General features: G+C 40.4%; 1 protein-coding gene across 3 annotated transcripts in view; it reads left to right on the top strand.

Annotated features, from left to right (window-relative positions):
* Positions 1-21,601, top strand: part of SNAP25 (synaptosome associated protein 25) — a 79,316-nt gene extending 57,715 nt beyond the window's left edge. For 2 of the 3 annotated variants that reach the window (XM_057702004.1, XM_057702006.1), the window contains 5 exons: positions 1,483-1,531; positions 8,653-8,770; positions 12,446-12,571; positions 15,041-15,185; positions 20,310-21,601. In XM_057702004.1, the coding sequence (XP_057557987.1) occupies positions 1,483-1,531; positions 8,653-8,770; positions 12,446-12,571; positions 15,041-15,185; positions 20,310-20,378 (507 nt within the window). In that variant the 3' untranslated portion in view covers positions 20,379-21,601. Of the gene's footprint in view, positions 1-1,482; positions 1,532-8,365; positions 8,484-8,652; positions 8,771-12,445; positions 12,572-15,040; positions 15,186-20,309 lie in introns of all 3 variants that reach the window. The other variant, XM_057702005.1, reaches the window with a different exon arrangement.
* The last annotated feature ends 272 nt before the right edge of the window (positions 21,602-21,873 follow it).

The raw sequence follows: 21,873 nt of genomic DNA, 5'->3' as shown, positions 1-21,873 counted from the left end.
ACTGTATGATGTCACTTATATGTGAAATCTAAAAAACACAACAAACTAGTGACTAAAACAAAAAAAGAAGCAGACTCACAAGTATAGAGAACAAACCAGTTGTTGCCAGTGGGGAGAGGGAAGAGGGAAGGGGCCATAGAGGTGTAGGGGTTAAAAAAGGGGTTCATATGGGATTATATGAAATCATGTATGTGAAACTTTTGAAAATTGTAAAGCACTATAGAATTTAAAGAATCTTTCATTTAATTTTTTTTTTTTTTGAAAAAGTAAAATGGGCTTTTCTGTCCAGGAGAATTAACTGCACACATTCTCTGAAATGGTGAGTTTCTAAAAGCTCACAGAAATAATTTTCAGTGTTTTGTTTTTTTTTAAAGCACTATTAGAATTGAATTGTTGAAATACTGTTCAAAAAAAAAAAAAAACCTTTTTGTTTACCTCCACTAACATCTCTCTCTTAGTTTAACATAAGTCAGTCGAAAATAAATGGGGCCATAAGAGATGTATTTTAGAATTTACTCTAGGGGACACCATGAGCTTTCTTTGAAAAAATAATTACTCCAAACTGTAAGCACTACCATTTAATACCTATTAACAATCACCCTGTTAAATGGAAGGTCTTTGCTAACTAGTTAGAATTCCTGGAAATGACGATTCCTAAGTATGAGCAATGCAAATACCTCTGCTCCTTTTTTCCCACCCACCAACTCCCACTCCCCTCCACCAAATAGTCTAGGGCTGTTTGGTTTCTTTAGATCATAAGGAGTTAACAAGAAAATGGCAGTAAAGCTTGTGGATGAATTATTTTCTCACATGGTATTATTGTGCAGAATTTTAGATTTCATTAGAAAAAGCCCTTATTTCTCATCTGTCAATCCCTTTTCTAAATCATGCAGAACTTCTCTCCGTAGAGAAAAAAAATGGAAGTTTGAATTTCCTTTTGAGCTGTTTCTCAACCTATGTGAAGCAGTCATTTTTTTGGATAAACCTAGAAATCTCACTGCCACCCCCAAGCTTCTTATACATATTTTCAGAGGAGCACCACTTCCCAGTTCACTGATGGAAACTTTCTGACTTATCATGCCAGAGAAGATTTAGCCTCAAAGATTCTGAAAGATTTGTTTTCTGTGGCTGGTGTTACAAAAACTATAGGCATTCTTATTTTCCAGATATAAAGTCACACTATAATATTAAGTGGGTATATTCCAAGTCCATGCCAAGCCCCATCCCTAGCCCTGCCCCTTGGAGACTGAGCTACATCCCCCTCTTCCAGCTGAGAATTACTGACGAAGCAAATCCACAGGCGACCCCCTTCGCTGAGTCCCTCCCCAACCCCTCATATTCTTTGCCATGTTTCCTCCCTCTTTTTCCTTTGGTCCTTCTTCATTTTCCATTTCTAGGGCTAAGTGTCCCCTTACTGATTTCTCTTTCTCTCTTTTCTCTCTCTAACTCTTTTTCCACTTTGCTACCATTATTGGAATGTAGAGTAAAGATGCTGGTATCAGGACTTTGGTTATGTTGGATGAACAAGGAGGTAAGTTCAGATTTCTTCAGTAAGAACAATTCCTCCTCTGAATAAAGTGCATTTAAAAAATGATTTGTGCACCCACAGGTGGTCATTGACATGTATTATGCACGTATGTGAGTGTAAGAATTCCAGAGTTTTCATCTTGTTTTTTTCTCCCTTTTCCGGTGTAAAGATTGGTGAATGAATGGGAACGTTGAGGTCTTCACGATTGAGTAAATGGTATTACGCTCCCTGTTATATGTGTTGGGGTCATAGAATGTTGTAGGCGGAAGTCATGTGTTTGGATTTTTTTTAATGGTAGTATTTTTAGACAGTTTAAGAATTCTCCCCCTTGTCCCCAATCTTTCCCGTAAATTTGATGTTCTTCTAATAATCTATAGATAGAATGAGAGACGAGTGTATCATGTTGTCTGTTTCTTTTCACCATCCTAATTCAGCATCTGGCAGTTTTGATTTCCAAGTCATTATGGGGATTCCTTAAGTAACTGGAAGCTGTTTTTAACAGGATTAAACTGAGGGAGATCATTGGAAAATGGAAAATGGAAAATGGAAAATGGAACTACTTAAAGTATTTGAAATTTTTCTTCTAATTATTATGGAAATGCTAGAAGCAATGAAAATCAGAGGCCAACATTTTAGTACAGTGTCTTTGTAGTCTACAGTGGAATCTAGAAGGGTAATACCAACATTTTTTCCTTTGAATTATACATCTAGCCATACAGCTATACTTTATTTAATTCTAGCCACAGTTAGTTACCTGATTCCATTCTGAATTCTTATAACAAACAGATTTGGCAGAAATGTGTTCTCTTTATTTATATTTTATAAAGGCCTTAGAAAATGCTTAGCAATCATGAGAAAGTTTTTAATGTCAAAGATAAAAATGTAGCATCTATTTACAACAGGGAACACCACCATAAACAAACTCCAAGAATAAACCTCAGTTGGGGTGGCGAGGGTGGGGATTGCCTTATAACAGATATAAGGCATTTCCCTAAAATACAGAGAGACTTGCATTTGATCAAAGAAAAGGAAAACAGCATACAAGAAAAATAGATGTAATATGTAAGTCATCAGTTTACAAATAGACATACGAAACCATGCTTCACCCAACAACAGTAATGAGATGCAGCTCTTTAGCAGATTGGCACAACTTTTTTTAATTGATAATAATCAATGCTGTGAATATGTCGGGAAAACAGAAACCCTCAGTCTACAGATGGGCACTATTGATTGGTACAAATGTTTAAGAGTAATTTGATAATATCTCCAAGTTTTGATGTGCACCCATCTTTGACCAAGATATTCCACTCCTAGAATTATATGCTGCAGTTACTCATCAATAACTCCGGGAAGAAAAGTGTACGTGCCTTCCCTGTTATCCTGTGAAACTGGAAACAACCTAAGTGTCTGTCAGTGGAGAGACAAACCAAATCAATTATTGTTTGGCCAGGAAAGAAATTCTGCATAAAATGTCTGCAACAGTTACAGTACAGGGGATCAATATTTACTGACTTTTGAGGAGTTAGGGTGGGGGGCAGGGAGGGACTAGAAGAAGGTGTGTTATTCGGGGTCCTCTGGGAAGCAACTGCTAAGAATCAACTAGAAGTGTGTGAGATTTATTAGGGAAATGTCTGCGATGGGTGAAGGGGAGAAGGAGCAGCAGTAGGCAGGGAGAGCCTTTGGACTGTGATGCAGGCCTGACACTTGTGAGAAGAGAGGGGTGTGGAAGGAGAATTGGGTAAGAAGACTCTCATACTGCAATGCTGCTCTGAGACAGTCTCAGCCAGATGGATGGACAGCCCAGGAGCAAAGACAACCCAATGGAGAGCCCTGTGACGGGCAGGAATGCCTCCACTCTAGTGAACAGTGCTCAGCTGTTGGCCAGAAGCATCCCAGGGAGGGCATGGATCCCGTGGGTTCAACAGCTGGAGGTGTCAGCTAAACACAGGGTCCCTCTTGAAGGGACATCAGAGGGGCACACCCTCACTGCTACCATATAAAGACTTTTGTTTCTGTGTTATTTATTTGTATTGAACGTTTCCAGCAACTATGCACCAGCCAATTTTTAAAAATCAAGAGAAAATGTTTTTAAAAAAACAGTGGAACATCAATCCCAACACTCACCCCCAACAATTTTTAAAATATAAATTGTCAAAATTAATACAGAAAATGGAGTTTAGTGGAGTTGTATTTTGAAGGGATTACAGTAGCTGTGGCAGTCTTCAGAACTCTCCAAATGAATGTGCTATAAATTGTAAGACTTGCTGGCTTGGTCTGTATAACAATGTCCCAGATTTTGAAACTCAGCATGCAGCAAATCATTGCTTTTTTTAAAAAAAATGTATTCAATTAGGCAGCAGGTGCCCATAGAGGGGGGTGGTACCTCATTTCCAGAGCTAAACTGATATATTACATTCAAGTAATAAAGAGTTCTACCTTATTGACTCTTTGAGTTAATAATTTGCCCATGAAGAGGATAGAAAAGGAACATTGCAATAGGAGGAAAGATTTGAGAAAGGTTCAGAATAATGCTACTTTCTCCCCCTACCTCTAAAGCATTACATAAAGACATGAAAAATAATATAAACAAATCTGAAGTTAAAAAGAAAGTGAATAAGATATTGAGTTGCAAATTACATTGTACTTTGATGAAGAAAATCTAGAGACAAAATTTGCCCAAATCTCCAAACAAATACAAAATGTATATTATTCTTAAGCATAAACGATTCCCAGGGTCCCTTTGAGACAAAGCAAAATTGCAGATTTCCCCCACAAAATAGTTAATGTTCTTAGCGAAGACATTTCAGTTGTGGCCACACCACAGTAAATGCTAACTTCTTGGTTGAACATATTTCCTAAGATAACGTGGGTTTTACCAGATGCGTGGTGAATAATTGATACTGATGAGAAGCATGCAACCGTAAACCCTCAAAAGTGGGCGGCTTCTGCGTGGTCTTAAGTGGTATGAGTTCCATTTATACTCTAAGAAGAGATTAGGACCTTTGAAAACGACTGTCTGTCGTCATTGTCATTGTAAATGCACTTGGATGCTGCATATGCTGTGTTTAGTTGTTTAGATCAGTAACTGCTTTAAAATTTCTCTCCAGTTATGCTCTACTAATTTTGTCTTTGCCTGAACACCAAAAGTGTTGACTGCTTCTACCCTGCAGCTGCACAGAAGTCTCAAGAAACAGCCATCCTCCTAAAGAGCCATTCCAGGTTGTCCTGCTAAATGGTGGCACTCAGAAATTCCTTATGGGATTCTTGTTTTATATCCAGGTATCAGGAGACACCGAGGAGCACTGAGCATGATAGATGGCCCTGGAAATGTACTGTGTCCCGGGACTTTTCTTGTCTCCAAGAGAAATCCTCATGAAACACCCTTAGCACTAATGTGGGATGATTTAACCTTTCACTTCCATATCTCTGTTCCCTTTGTTGGTCTTTGCTGGGTTATATGTTTGTTTCGATGCTGAAAATGCAGCTCTTGGGAAAATCCCATGGGAACAAATACAAACTAAACAGTGAAATCTTTGACCACTGCCTGGCAGAGTAAAGGCGAAGTAAACCCTCATCCAGAGAGCTTGCCAGCTTTCTTAAAAGGTTCATGGCACTGCAAGGTAGCATTTGTGAAAACATCCCTCTTTCTGAAGTCCATTCACCAATATCTCTTATGAATGACTAAAGCTGCATTGTCCGATGTGGTAGCCACTAGTCATGAATCTATTTAAATTTATTTAAATGAGTTTCCATACATTCATCAATGCTAAAGAAAATGAAAACCGTGTAGGCAACATCTTGTAAGTGGATATAGCTGTGAAGGCTTGCACATCGGGTCAATCAATAGCATTGATGTCTTGCTATTCTTCTACTGCTTTTTTTTTCACTAGGTTGAGGATTCTAATGGCCTCATGCTGCTTTACTTGAGTCAGATTAGTAGAAAAGGTGTCTACATTTAGATAACTGAGCATCCTGGCATTGGTGGAGCCATCACAAATAACCAGTCATCCAAATATCATGGCAAAAGAAAGAACAGTGTGTTGCCCCAACATATAGTGTGATGTACCGGAATATTTCCCCAGTCCAAAATGTTATTCCCCTCCCAGTCTCCAAGAATAAACAGAAAACAGTTAGAAAGTACGTTTAGGGAGGTAAGGAGCGGTCAACCCTGGACACTGCATTGCACCAGCCTCTGAGATGCTGCTGTCCACGCCAGAATGGAATGAGGATATTGATGGCTTTCGAGCATTTGCTGAGAAATATCTTTACAGAAATCACTGAAGTGCTGCAAAGTCCCAGTATACCCAGCATATGCATGAACGTAACTCAGTAACACTCTAAAAATTAATAGTACTGTGAGCATGTACTATGTGACACAGCGCTGAACAAACAGGAACCAAAAAAAAGAAGAAAAATTAATGTCATTGTCAGAATATCTGTGACAAAATGGTTCTGCAATTTTGTAAATTTCTTTTAATATTTTTGGTTTTTTAATTTTTATTATTTATTTATTTATTTTTATATTTATGGCCATGCCGTGTGGCATGCAGGATCTTAGTTCCCTGACCAGGGATCGAACCCGCACTCCCGGCAGTGGAAGCACTGGAGTCTTAACCACTGGACCCCCAGGGAAGTCCCACGATATTTTTTTAATTAAGGATTTGAGTTATACTTGTGTAGAATAACACATTCAACCAATATCGGAAGCTCTGAAATAGTTTTCTAAATCAACTTTTCTGAAAGAACGCCACAATTCCTCTTTGCCATGATCTTTGCTGAACAAACTGGCAACCCATGGCAGAATCCTGCTCTCAGAAACAGGGATTCGGACCTGCCTGGTTGTTTTTATCTTTTAACTTGAATTCTCTGGTTCAGAAATTGAACACTGTGGGTCAGTTCACTTTTATTTATGTTGTTTTCTAATCCTTGGAGACACAGTGGGTGGGGATCCTGAAATGTCAGAGCGTTAATATTTTGGCTGAAAATATTAACTCGAGAGATTCCTTAGGAAGGGCAAACACTTGAATGTGTGTCCCCATGCCATGACCTGTGCATATGTCAGCTGTCATTAGCTGAGTCCAGCTAATGTTTCCCTCGGAACCCAGACACCCGCTTCAGTCCCGTCTGAACTTTGCTCTCCAGGGAGCCATTCGCAATACCTTGATTGGGGTTTGACGTCCCTATTCTCTCTGTACTTAACATGGTTCTTGTTTTGAGGATGTTGGGCTTTGATAGTCAATTTTATCTACAGACTAATTTATCACATTCCTTAAAGGAAACTGGAATGAAGTCGTCATTCCCAGTTCCCTGGATTGTGAAGAACTGTCACCCATTTGTTTTCTAGCCCCTTCAGAGGTTTTTCTTAAAGCTATTACTGTATCTATATTTATTCAGCAAAAGTTTGCCAACACTACACTGTTATTTCCTCCAGCTAGCCCATGCTGGATAAACATTTTGTTTTCCCCTGTCATTTGAAAAGCAGAGCAGAGATAGCACATTCCTAATAAGCTGAATTCTATTCCTTAGCCCCACAATAGGCTCTTATGTTCTAAATGGACAGTCTCTCGAGTTTGGGCCACTAGTAAACCTAGCTTAGTTTTTTGGAATGACAATTTCTACTGGAATGACAAATTTAATGTGAAATTAAATGCTTTTAAGTGATTATGTATGCCCTTAGACTGGAAATGTATTTACCAGTTTTATTCTAATCATGCCTTTCTTCCCAGAGGCATAGGCATGCATGCATGAAAATATAGATGAAAAGAGGGATAGAAATGTAATTAGGTTTTATAAATAGACACTCACGACATCCCATTGCTGCCTTAATGGTCTTAAAAGCTGTTTTAAAAATCCCTTCGTGGAACTTATAGTTTACTCAATTTGATGATACAACTTTTGAAATATTAATCAAGTTGGTGTATGTAACCCTGGCAACCTAGAAGAATGATTCATTTTTATGGCTATTGATCTATGTCTTAGATACACTAAGGTCAGCTTTCCTGGCAGCAATGCCTCGGTGCTGTTTTATGTTGCAACCATTGCCTTCCTCCAGAGACCCAGGCATTCATTTTCCCTGCTCTCTGCCTGGGGCTGGGGGTCTAGCATGCCCCCCATTGTGGAGAATGGGAAATCAGGGGCAGAGAAGTGAAATGCCTTCCAAAGCTTTCGTAACAAGGAAGTCAGAGGATGAAAGGAATTTAACTGTTCCAGTACCTATAACGTTGCTGTGCTGATGTTGCTTTTCTTACAGCTTCTATGAATTGAGTATTCAAAACCAAGAACTGCCCGTGGCCTGCCTTTGACTAGACAGCCACTGCTAGGGGGAGGAAAACATGGTACCCATTGCTAATTATTACTGTCATTGTTATTTTTCCCAAAGAAGAAGGTGGATTATTTTCTATCCTTAGCTAGTTGAGGATGCTTAAAAACCGAAAGACCTAGACATTTTTAGTTGAAGCAGACACTTTCTCCAGTGGCATTACATCTGAATGCCTAAAACATAAATTAATACGCTGTTTTCTTTCTCTTGGGTTTCATTGGTGTTGAGTAAGTGAATATGCTGTGCTCTTTTCCTGGACACTCAGAATCAAACAGGCCTACCTACCCCATCCCATCATGTCTGAACTATAAACTATTTGAGCATCATTTTTGTTCATTTCCTTCCACCCCCGCTGCATAGGGCAGCGACAGCCGACTCCCAACAATGCATCCTCTCGGACAATGCATTGTAATAGCTCTCCTTCTTTTTCAAATTCCGTTTCACATAGACATTTCTCATGTTCTGTTGGAAACCCCCAAAAAATTCATTCCACACTGTCATCCCTTTGTCCTAACCAGAACAACTCGATCGTGTTGAAGAAGGCATGAACCATATCAACCAAGACATGAAGGAGGCTGAGAAAAATTTAAAAGATTTAGGGAAATGCTGTGGCCTTTTCATATGTCCTTGTAACAAGTAGGTACTGGGTACCAGCTCTAATCTGTGGCGTCCAGTTTTCTTTCTTTCTTTCTTTTTTTTTTTCTTTTTTTAATGTCAAAGTGAATGTCTGAAGTTTTGTCTTTTTTTTCTTTGTCCTTTTTCATCTGCTTCATTCTGTGGGGATAAAATACTTGTGTTTAATCAGAACAACTGGAACGCATTGAGGAAGGGATGGACCAAATCAATAAGGACATGAAAGAAGCAGAAAAGAATTTGACGGATCTAGGAAAATTCTGCGGGCTTTGTGTGTGTCCCTGTAACAAGTAGGTGCTGCCTGCCTGCCTGAAGCTTTGGTTTCCCAAGGCCCATCCTCCAAGCCTTGACAAGCTCATTCCTGCCGGGCGCAAAGGCAGGATGAGTATGTGGCATGCAGAACAGATCAATACCGTCTCCAATGCATTCATCTCATAGCATAGATGATATTAGTGGGAGTTACTGTCGATGCATTAAAAATCAGGCATACTACAGTGAAAGCTTCACTGTCAGCAACTTTTATTGATGAACGTTTCAACATTTTCCAGAAAGTGTACCTCGAGACAGAGACCAACCTCAAGAAAGAGGCATGCAGGGAATGTTATGTTCTTTAAATCCCAAAAGCCAAAACTGCAGATTTAGAAAAGACTGGGGGTAAGTTTGGAAGATGAGAAACATGTATGCCAAGGTTTGCTTTTTCAGAAGCAAAAGTAACAGGTAATTTGGCCCAAACAAGCATTCCGTAAATTAGAGAGTATGACAGAGATTCACCCTTTCAACTGCCCACCACTTGCCAAATCTGGTCAGCGGTTAGACCATAGATGCCGCAGCTGCACCCAATGCAGAGGCAATGAGCCCTTAGACAAGAAGAGCTCAAGCCTTAGCCGAATTGGACCCACCCCTCTCCAATTCTTCCTCTTGGAAGATCTCCCCGTACACTGGCCGAAATGTTGAAATGTGTAGATTTTGCATGCACGACGTCACAAAATATTCAACTGTTAAGGTTCTGCAACGCTTTTTTGGAATGTAGCAGAAATGTGACATGTGGTTATAAAGGTTTGCAACAGAAGGAACCTGAAAATAAGGGTTCTGGAAGGTAGTCTCATTTGACTAGCAGTGAAAGAAAAATGCATGAGGGGATTGTCCAACATGCATTTGGAAAATTAAACCTGCTACCCGATCCCCCTCACCCCTTCCACTTCCCTTTGAACAGAAGCCTTTTTCCTAAAAGCTCTCCTGATCCTAGCTTTTAGAATAGAAATTGATGTCATTTCTAGCTGATTATATGACCATTCACATCCTTTAAACTTTGAGGCTGATTTAAAATATCCCGCTTCCTGTTTAGGAGGGGGAGGGGCTCAATTTACAAATAAATTTAAAGCCTTTTTTTTTTTTTTTTAAGAATGATCTACAGTAAAGCCTGATTAACTGGAATCTAGCTAAATGGAACCCTCTTGTATATTTATACTTTTGCTCCTTTCCACTTTTAGCAAAAAGAGACAAATGAACAAGGGGAAAACAAATCCCATCAGGGATTTAAAAGGGTTTCTCTTAAAGGTCAGTCTCGGCAGTTTGCATTCTCTCACTCAGTCTCCATTCTATAACTTCCACATCCAAGAGGACCAAACAGTAAGAGCTAAGCTGCAGAAGAAAGGCCGTATCAGACACATCGGACGCATCAAGAGGAACCATAACCAAGGAACAATTTGATCATGTTCTCTGCCCTAAGACTCTAAGGCAAGAGAGGGGCTCAAGAATCTAACAGATATTCAACCATCACCCTTGAAATAAAATTTACCTCCATGGCCCACTGTTAATTAAGAAAGTCCTATAATTCACCAACATGACATTGCTAAGCATTCCAGTTAGTCAAGATTTAACTGTATATCCTTTTCAGTGGCCACTTGCCCCCAGGTGAGATGTCTACCTGCTTTGGGATGAATTTCACAGATACATTTTCCCCATCCATCAACTGTATGTGGAGAAAAGGGTGGAGGCAGGCCCCTCTCCCTCCCCGGGATGGATTCTAATGTTCAGATGAAATGACGACCCCTCTGAATTCCACATACCAGGTGGCACTAATTCCTCATTGCACAAGAGACCCTAACTGAGCTTCAAAGCTTGACCGAAGTGTTCCCTATTGTGTGTAAATAATGCTTTAAAAACCATGTGTCACAACGCAGTGGCTGGTGGTGCCCTGGACTCTCTGAGGGCTTCGCCCTGTCTCGGCATGTTTCGAAGGACTATGGTAGATGTCCGGCAGTTATGTGAGTCTATGTGCAGCATTGTGGGTGCAGTGATTCGCCTTCGTTCAGAAACGCAAACTTTCCCACCCCCTTGACTCTGCCAAAGATGGTATACCACACATTTTACATAGCAGAAAGCATCACAAGGTCCATATAACTTCTGTTAATGTGAGGAGCAAGGGGATGGGGACTTGGAAAAAAAGAACCAAAGCCAGACTCTAAACTCCATTAAATTTGTTTTTGGATCTTGTCCCACTAAGTGGGCCCCTGGCTGTGTAAAGCAGTGAATTCTGACTGCTCTAAGGCTGTGGCATTATACACTAGATTGTGGGAGTTGCTGAAATTCCATTTGTACAATTTTCCAATTTGTCTCCAAGGTTTCTTGGTCCCTAATCTGCAAACATTAGTATTAGACCCAGTTTTAATAGATGGCTATGGTCCTCCAGTAAAAGAAAAAAAACAAAACAAAAAAAAGGTTAAATTCTGGTGCCTTATAATAGAAAATGGGACCAAAGGAAGTTCTGCTCTTGGACTAAAAAGCGTGTGGTTTCTACTATGCAAAGAACCTAAAAACATCTTTGATTGCTCAGTTACAACACACCCACCAAAATATGCTGCACATGTGTCTATTGGGCACAACAGGTATGCCTGGATTTTAAGTCTCTCTCCAAGGCAGCTCAGTGAAATACGGCCCACGGAGACCACACCAGTTCCAGACCACTCTCCTCCCACCCCGACATCCCAGGATAGTTTGAAGTAGGAGTCACTCCCATCCTGCCCCTCAGCCCAACAGAGAAGCTATTGAACCTGCGTTTCAAATCCTCATGAAGGCTATTACTGTCCTGCTAGTGCCTTTCTCGAGAATGGTCAACTTCTGGAGTAGTTTGGCTTAAATGAGAATGCTTCACTTTCTACTCATGCCTGTAGCTGGTGCATGAAGAAGATGTAGAGGGATTTCCCTTTTTGGTGCTAGATGGCTTGTTCTCTCTTCTATTTTCCTGCATTCATTTCACTACGCCTCTTTTACTTTTTGTCTCTGTGGACAAAGGTTTGTACATCGACTCTGGATGTATGGTGACGTTTGGAAGTACCGATATATTATCTAATTCAAATCACTAGAGGCAACTCGAAGACCATCACCCTTGGCCAACCACCAGTCCTTTATGTTCTCCATGCAGAGTGGGAATGCTTGGTTCCACACGTGCGTTGGGGGAAAACAATTAAACAGGGAATCTTTGCATGATGGTGTGTAAAAACGTGGTCCAGTATGTTTTTCTTGATGACTGTGTCTTGCTGTGGTGTCATGTACACACTCTACTTGGCAGTCTTGTTTTGTGTCTGTCTGCCAGTATGTTTCTTCTGTGTGTTTGGTGTCTCAAAATATAACCTGTCATTGAAATAGAACTGAATGTGCTCCAGCTACCTTAATCCTTCTTAAATCCAACTAAACTAACAAAAACAAACCAAAACAAGAACAACCCATGGGCAACGGTTATCATCTTGACAATTGCAATTGACTTGATTGGAAATGAAATCCTGAGTAGCTGAGGCATGGTGGTGGCCAACTGTTTGGGTCCGGATTATGATATATCGGTATTCGCTAATGCCTCGAATTAAAACTCATTTGCTTGGTTCGGTTCTTAGCTTGAAGAGGTAACCATTGTTATGAGCTTGATGCCCCGCCCCCTTTGCTTGTCACTCACCCTCTTTTTTGCATAGGCTTAAATCAAGCGATGCTTACAAAAAAGCCTGGGGCAATAATCAGGATGGAGTTGTGGCCAGCCAGCCCGCTCGAGTGGTGGACGAACGGGAGCAGATGGCCATCAGTGGTGGCTTCATCCGCAGGTAAGCCTTCTGCAGCCAGTGCTATCGCAGTTATCTACTTTTGAGTGACAAACCACCCCAACCTGAGTGGTTCTTAAAACAACAATTAGGGAGTTCCCTGGTGGTCCAGTGGTTGGGACTCTGTGCTTTCACTGCTGTGGCCCAGGTTCCATCCCTGGTTGGGGAACTACAATCCCGCAAGCTGCGTGTAGAGGCCAAAAAAAGCCCAAAAGACAAAAACCATTTTTTCGCTTCTGAATCTCTGTGTTTGCTAAGTAGGTCTTCCGAGAGCCTTTCTTGAACTCACTCATCACATGTACCTGGGTGCGGGATGACCCAAGATGGCCCTACTTGCTGATCTGGTGGTTGGCTGGGGCTGTGGGTAGGGGGTGTCCATTCTTTTCTATGTGACCTCTCCAGCAGGAAAGCCGAGGTTTCTTGCATGGTGGTGGCAGCAACCCAAGGGACAGGCTCTGATGCGCAAGCACGTATCAAGCCTTTGCCCACATTTCAGTGGACAAAGCAAGTCACACGACCACATCCAGCATCAGTGTGGCAGTAAATGGGTGTCTCATTCCAGGAGTTTAATTGGACAGAACTTCTGAAAGAGGTTATTACACAGGTGTGGGCAGGGTCAGTAACAAGGAACGGTGAAGCACTTGTGAACCAGCAACAGCAGGAAGACTCCCGAAGGGACAGGAGAGAGCTGTCACCAGAACCCAGCAGTAGTTAGGGCTACGGGCAGGTGCTGTGGGTTGAGATGCAGCCACTGTCAAACCCAACAGGACACTAGAAAGGGCAATAAATGTCCCAACCCCTCAGCCTCTTGTTCTCCAGTCTCTCACTGGCCATTGGACAAAGCCTACTGGAAGGCAGAGTGAGGAAGGCCTCTCTGGGCAGAGAGCAAGGAAGGCCACAGAACAGATCTGGGGGTGCAAACAGAGAATAATGAGCAGGCCTGAATTCTGATTCGTTGTTTCTTTTGAGATCTGGAGGCAAAGGCTAACTTAAACATCTATTAAAAAACCTCAGATCACACAAAAGAAAAGGAAAAAACTATCCCTTTTTAACAGGTTACTACACTAGGACTCAGCAAGGACTAGGGTAGTTGTTTGTACAGCCATCTATACCCAGGCTATTGTAGCTGAGGCTGCCAACCAATAACCCGGATTCAAAAGAGTCATTTGAATGACATTTGCCTCTAATGTGCAAAAGAGTCACTGTGTTTGTGTATAAAGATCTAGGTATCTACCTAGAACCTCACAGATGACCATTCTTTTCATGTTTGTATTTGCTCCAAGGGAAACCAGACCAGGGGTCCTCAATCCTGGCTGCACATTAGAATAACCTGAGCAGTTTTTCAAAAGCATCAGTGCCTGGGCTTAATCCACACCAGCTGAATGAGAATTTCCAGATGTGAGACCCAGGCAGCACTAGTTTTTAAAGCTCCTCGGGTGATTCTAATGTGCAAACAGGGCTGAGAACCATGGAACCAGAAGTATCATTTAAATAAGCTTCTTTTCTACATAAGAAATCTAGCAAGTTCCTCTTTAATTTTATCTGGCCTGGACTGCTTTAAAAACCTTATGGGGCAGTCTGCATTGGGATTTACCATAGGGGATTAATTTTAACCCGTCTGAACATATTTTAGCCCATCACCATCTGTAGTAGGGAGATGTTAGCTAGCCAGACATTCTGGAATAAGTACCTATCATTTACAATAAAGAGTTAGTGCCTTCTTAACTCTAGCTTCCCAGAAAAAATTGGGAAGGCACTTTGGATAAGACACTCTGAGAGCCAACTCCTTCCTCCCCACTCAAACTGAAACAATCATCTTTTATCACAGTTTTCTTCCTTGAAATCACCCGCTCACAATGCCACCAAAACCTCCACAGCACTGAAATCTGAGCAGGTAAAAATCATCTTGAACAAGTAACTCCCTTTGGAATTCTTGGGAGCAAACAGGATTAAGAGGCAGACTGTAATTCTCATTACTCTTCCCATTGATGTTGGTCCCAAATGGGGAAGGAGATGAGTGGAGAAATTCTCTGACTTACTACAGTAGCTTTTATTTCATTCTAAATTTGAGTCTTGGAGATTTTGACTGACATCTCAGAAAGAAAAATACAGTTTCTAACTCGTTCCATCTTCATTTTCTGACCTGGAATCCTCCCAACTGGTTTTATCCTTAAAAAAAAATGAAAATTGGGATAAACATATGAAGGGAGGAGATGTACTGGTGGAAGTGAGAGAAGAAGTTAAATTAATCTATTTAACATGACTTCTTTAAAAATAGAAATTTAAAGGTTTAAAAATGCACTTTAAAAAAATTATTTTCTAATGTACAAAAGCTAAAATGTGTTCTTGTATAGAATAGAAATTTAAAAAGTATAGGATTGATACCTAGAGGTCTACAGATTTTCCCTAAACTTTGGGTCCTTGGTATTTGAGTGTTTTCCTATCTTCTAAAAACTGCTCTTTGATGCCCAGGGTAACAAATGATGCCCGAGAAAATGAAATGGATGAAAACCTGGAGCAGGTGAGCGGCATCATCGGAAACCTCCGTCACATGGCCCTGGACATGGGCAATGAGATCGACACACAGAACCGGCAGATCGACAGGATCATGGAGAAGGTGAGCATGGGCAGTCAGCAAGTGTTTATTGCTTAGTCATTTCCTCTGAAATAACCACGGAGGAAGAGTGAAGCGGACAGCGAGACCCTGAAACCGTGACGTTGGGTTCAGGAATTAGTAGATAGACATTTTCTCTTTAATTTTCCAAGACAAAAATCTAGCAACAGATAAGTAAATAACAGGTTAGAATTTAATCTAGCAGATATTCCTCAGAGGCATCTTTACTCCAGGCATTGTGTTAGGCATCAGAGGACGTATTAAGATGAGAAAGACACCATCCCCACTGCCAAGAAACTCAGCGCCTACAGAAGGCAGCAAGCCTACAGATGAAAATATAATTTGCCGGGAAAGCCACACATCAAATGCTAAGTCAGGTTAGATGAGGAAAGATTTCAAAGGTCAGGGGATGGGAAAATCTCCAGAAAAAGGTTGAATTTGATATGTCTTGAAGGATGGTTAGGAGCTTGTCAAGTGAGATGATGAAGAAATAGAATCAGGAAATGGGCAAAAAAGTAGTTATTTTAGGTTAGCTAGAAGATGAATATGAGCTTTGATTTTATAAGTGCCAAAGCTTTAATGACCGTTCAGAAAGGCCCGGATTCCCTTTCCAGTTCAACAGTGCACATGTCCAGATCTCAAAGCAGGGAACATAATCTGATGACGTTGAGTTCACATAAGGACACCAGATGTCACGCTGATACTGAGCCCCCTAGTGTCAGCGAGAGGCATAAAGAAGAGTGGCAACAGGAGAATGGAAAAGGGTGGGTTTGGGGGCTTCAGATTAGGAGGGAAGAGAAAGAAACACTGGAAAGCTTTTATAAAAAGATTTGGGGCATCCAAACCTGATATTCTACACTATGCAAATCTGATGCAGTCTCTGTGTCTTTGTATTCCACCCCCTCCCCAGTCAGTAGACTCCTAAATATTGCTTATAATCTCTTAAGAGGTACATTATTGGCCTAATGGTAATTGTACATCTCTAATCGAGTCTAGTTGGCTCATCTTATACTGTGTGAGTTTATTCTTTGGAAGATATTGAAGTTTTGAGCCTGAAACTCTGAGTTTCTTTTCAACAACTTATTCCACTTTGGTAGGGGGAAGAAGAATGATTTTTGAGAGCTCCTGAAGCATAAGGCTAAATACTCAGTTTCCTGGTACCTAAGTATTCTCCGCTGACTTGAGAAAGGAATAAGTAGACATAAAGGGAACGCTTTGCCCTATTGTGTTCTATGCACTTTATATTAAAAATATTTGATTGCATAATATTTTGCCTAATCAATATTGAGCTACACAATTGTCAATGTTAGTTGCCAAAATACTTGTGCTCTGCCTACTTTACAAGTCATGACATGCTTATTATTGTTAAGAGCCTTTGATATTCTAAAGCTTTTAAAGCTGTGCAAATCAATAGATTTTCAGACCATATTGAGAGTTTCAAAACGCACTGGAGCCAACAGAAACGGACCTAACCCATTATGGCCCAGAAAAATGAACTAAGAAATAATTGCTGAACTACCTTCCAACAGGAAAATGATTTGAAAAAAATGAAAAGTAGTCATTTTCTATCAAAGGGCCCCACTGACTCACAGATGTAGGGAGATAATGTATCTCTAACTCAGTTAGAGTCCTAGAAGGAGAAGTTCTACTAAGAAAGAGGGGTCAAATCTTTATTGATAGAGCTAGGCTTTAAGCAAGCAGTTTTATGGAAAAGCAAGTGACATCTTAATTCTGCCACTTTGCGTTTCTACTTCTCTTCTCTAGGGGAAAACCTCTCATTCTGGGCCTAGTTTACTACACAAGCAAAGACGTGCAGCTATAAAGTTTAATCAAAAGTCAGGCAAGTGGATAGGAAATAGCCATTATGGTTTATATCATCCTCGAGTGCTGAATTGCTTAAGAAGTGGGGTAGGAGTCTAGATGCCTTTGAATAACTAGCCTTTTTTCCCCTCAAAATAACAATGTGGATATGACTGAGATAAAGCCCATATCAACTCAGCATTGCCCCAAATAATACATCTTACATGAGCTACACAATTGTTAGTAGACTTCTACCTTCTTTTGTAAATTCTTACTTCTGATAATAGGATATGGTGTGCAAAGCTCACCTGCATATCTAAGATTAAAATCACACTGTATAACTAAAGGGGATTTTCTGATATTTCTTCCATATTCTCTCATGAATCCCAACAACAACCTTCACCCAACTTCATCAGTCATGATCCTTTCTCATCACTTCAATTAGCAGTGAAGTTTTGGGAGTCCAAAACAACCCACTTTTCAATATAACCGTATGGAATGTCAAGAAATTACTCGGTCGATTTAAAAACGTTATTTTCTGATTTAGGGTATTTATATATAGACAATCTTCTAAGGTTAAAAAGGTATGATTCTTTTAGAAAACTGTTAAAATGGGGCAAGTTTATATCAGATCTTTATGGGAACTGTTGCTAAGGAAACAACTTCGTGATGTTCAAACCTGGATTTAAAGTTGTCAATGGAAGATGCTATGCACACGTTGAAATACAGTGAAGTTGAAGCTTTGGTGTTGCTCACATTCTCCCATCAACAAGGAAACATGGCATTTGAAAACTAAGATCTTGTGTTCCAGCAAGGTTTTCCTGCTCACCAGCTTCATGACCTAGTTCCTCATCTGGAAGATAATAACAGTTCAAATCTGGGATCAGAACAGGCTACCATGTGGGGTAGTAAGTATCCACTTCTGATAGTCTGAGCTGTGGCCTAAAGGCTACCTGTCATGTTCTGAAGTTGAGATTTCCAGAGTATTCCGGAGGATGGGCTAAACAGTTTTTCTACCTCTCTTGCTGGCTTTATGGTAGATATCTGGTTTTCTCACACGGGCAAATCATGTAGCAGATCTTGAGTGTATTAGCAAGTTTAGGATCCTCTAAATAGAAATATGGAAACAGGAATGGGGTATATTGCATAAATAAAGTCCCACAGGGTATAAATAGAATAAACACAGATGCATTCTCCAAATACCAGGAAGACAACTAAAAGAAGATTATTTCAGGATTTTTTTTCTAAAAGCACTTCTGTTATATAATAAAGATATGGCACCTTTTGTGTCTGGTATCATATGGGCTGGAATTTTGATATGCTTCAGAAAGAATTTAGGTGGACATCACAGATGCTCGTTGAAGACAGGTCTGTCCCAGCTCCTCCCAGATCCTTTGAGGATATCCAAAGAGTAACCTCATGCTCTACTTCAAAATATCCTCTTGTATCCTCTTTTACCCTCATGTGAAGACTCACTAGTGCATTCTTAATGCAAGAAATCCTAGAATGTTTGCCTCCAGACATGCTGTCCATTTTAAAATGGGTGATTTTTCTCCTTTGAGCAGTTCTGAAAGTTTAGTCTGGAAAAATAGTCAGCATAATCAGGAACATTTCACATTGCTCTGAGCCTCTAACTTCCCTTTGCACCAAAGTGTCATTATTTCTGATAGGATTTGTAGCTGAAGAGGGAATACTTAAGAGCCGAGTAAAATTGGAGAGAATACCCATTTTCCAAATTAGGAACCAAAGGTCAAAATTATGAATCTGTAGATCAAAACAGTCAAGGAAAATTAGTGTTCTGTCTTACCTGTTTTGAAGTCAACTCTTGGTTATCCAGACAGATGGTAGGGGGTCATTGCCAGATAATTCAAAGTTATGAATAATCTAGGAATATTTTTCTTTAACTTGGCAAATTTCTACTTGAATATTGATAACTCTAGTGTCCTGGGGATTCACCATTAAGTTGAATAAAGAAGACACAACTTGGGACTTCCCTGGCAACCCAGTGGTTAAGACTTCACGCTTCCATTGCAGGGGGCATGGGTTTGATCCCTGGTTAGGGAACTAAGATCCCACATGGTGCACGGTGTGGCAAAAAAAAAAAAGACACAACTTGGTCTAGATTAGAAAGCAGCAAGGACACTCATAGACACAAAATCAGTAATCATTGAAGAAATGCTGGTTGAAATTAAAAGTCCAGTTTCCCTACACTGCCTCTCAGTTTCCTTCCCCTCTTCCCAGGCTGGAGAGGGACAGACAACATTACCAATCACAAGAGAGCAAAACAACAGCCTCAAAGGAATTTTTGTCTTCCATTCCACTTGCTGACTCATATATTTCCCAGTGGTGTCAGGAATAGTTGATTTTCTGGAGTTTAAAGATACATCCAGGTAGCAGCCCTGGGTTCCATGATGCATGCAGAGCAAAAGGCAACTCAAGCAGTGAGACGATTGGTCGAGGCACAAAATTATAGTAAATGTGCCTCCGCTAAAACAAGCCAGTTATCAAACTCATAGGAGTAAGTCTTCAGAAATGAGGCTAAAAAGGCTATGAAACATCCCAAAAGCAAGCCACGTTTTCACCCAATAACAATAACTGCAAGATAAAATATATTGAACATTTCATTTTGGCAAAGCATTATTCTAAGCCTATTATGTGTATAAACTCATTTCATCCTCACAGTAAACCTAAGTAGTAAAATGACTCACATAGTGATTACCAGTGTGGACTCTGACTGCAGGCCGCTGGCCTTCTGACTCTGGTTTCCCCATTTGTTAGTACTGTGACATTAGACAAACTGCCTGCATCCTCTCTGCTTAGTTTCGTCCCTTGGAAAAAGAGCTAATAACAGTATACCTCATAGTTGATGTCAATCTTGCATAGTAGACACCTGTGCTTGTTAGCAGTGTTCTCTATTGTCCCCAGCTCACAGATGAGAAGGCCCCAAAATGTTAGTTATTTGCTCAAAGTAACACTGCTAATAACTGTACAAATGGCGGGAATTCAACTCAATCCCACCGATGGGAATGCTGGCCATAGAAGTCACTGGGTGTCCTTCCAGAAGAGAAAGACAAATGATATAATTCTGCCCTCAAAAGGACACTCTGTAGTAGAGAAAACAGTCATGAGGACTAAGATCAAGCCTCTGATCATGTCCAAGTCCAGCCATAAGCAACGGTTCTGGGAACACAAAAGAAGAGATGGTTCATTCTGACCAGGGAGGTTTAAAGATGCCTTCACCCAACAGGAGGCATTTGAACTAGACCCAGAGGATAAATGGAATGTGAATGGGTAAACTGAGTTCTGTTTTCTTTCCCCTTTTTCCAGGCTGATTCCAACAAAACCAGAATTGATGAGGCCAACCAACGTGCAACGAAGATGCTGGGGAGTGGTTAAACGTGCCCACCTGTGTCCTCTTCCAAATGCTGTCGGGCAAGATAGCACCTTTGTGCTTTTCTCATGGTATTACCTAGTAGGTCTGTACACATTCACACATCAGTTCGCCTCCATTGTGAATGACGTCTTGTGTCGTCCATCAGCCCAACAATATTATGTGTCTTTTGTTCTTTCTGGGTCTCTTTCTTTCCAAAGGCTGTATGTAGTGGTCATTTGGTGGCTCTAACTCCCTAGGTAAGATGTCTTGGGTTTCATTTTTCCTTTTCTCTCCTCAGTGGCGTTTGCTGAATGACAACAATTGAGGAATGCTCAATGTGCTGTTGATTCTTTCAATACACAATATTGTTCTTGTAAAACTGTGACATTCCACAGAGCTACTGCCACGGTCCTTTCTTTGGGTGTCAGGCTCTGAAACTCTCAAAATGTGCTGTCTTTGGTTCCTCATGGCTGTCATCTGTCTTTATGATTTCATGATTAGACAATGTGGAATTACATAGCAGGCATTGCACTCAAAGTGATGTGATTTATGCATTTATGCATGAGAACTAAATAGATTTTTAGATTCCTACTTAAACAAAATCTTTCCATGACAGTAGCATACTGATGAGAAAACACACACGTCCAACAACAGCAACAACAGCAAAACAACAGCAAGCATGCTCAGTATTGAGACACTGTCAAGACTAAGTTATACCAGCAAAACTGCAGTAGTGTCACTTTCTGTCTGTTAATATTTAGACTTATTCATCATAATCATCCTTTTTTTAAAAAAATAATTTTAAAAAAAGATGGGTTTGACGCACTCACCATTGAATCATTTCCAGCAAAATATACGTTTGGCTGAAACTATGTCAAATGGATGTAATATAGGGTTTGTTTGCTGCTTCTGAAGGCTGTGTTTTGGAGAAAGCAACCTTGCTGTGAAACAGTGTGGAGATGTAAATTTTATAAGGCTGACTCTTATTAATCACCATTTCCCCTGTGGTTTATCAGTACAGTTCTCTGTTGCTTAATCTAGAGCTATGCACACCAAATTGCTGAGAATGTTTAGTAGCTGATAAAGAAACCTTTAAAAAATAATATAAATGAATGAAATATAGATAAACTGTGAGATAAATATCATTACAGCATGTAATATTAAATTCCTCCTGTCTCCTCTGTCAGTTTGTGATGTGATTGACATTTTGTAGCTAGTTTAAAATTATTAAAAATTATAGACCCCAGATGTCTGCCTTAATTTCTTCATGGACTCTGTCTGAGTTTGCACTCACGCGAGAAAAAGAAACTTGGCTACCATCCCATTGCTCCTGAGGAGCCAGTTCTTTTTTGCTGAAGACACTGTATGGAAAAAGCAAAGGTGTCCCTTCTAGACAAGATCCAATGACAGCCGAAACTTGGTTTGATTTTTATAATCTGTTTCAGAAATGCTTATGTGTAGATTCAGTGTTGGCTGTTGAGGGAATGTAGTTCAACCAGAAGGCACAGAAAATAAATC

Source organism: Hippopotamus amphibius, chromosome 12 (genome assembly GCF_030028045.1).
Source record: "Hippopotamus amphibius kiboko isolate mHipAmp2 chromosome 12, mHipAmp2.hap2, whole genome shotgun sequence".
NCBI lineage: Eukaryota > Metazoa > Chordata > Mammalia > Artiodactyla > Hippopotamidae > Hippopotamus > Hippopotamus amphibius.
This window is presented reverse-complemented; position numbering and strand designations above follow the sequence as displayed.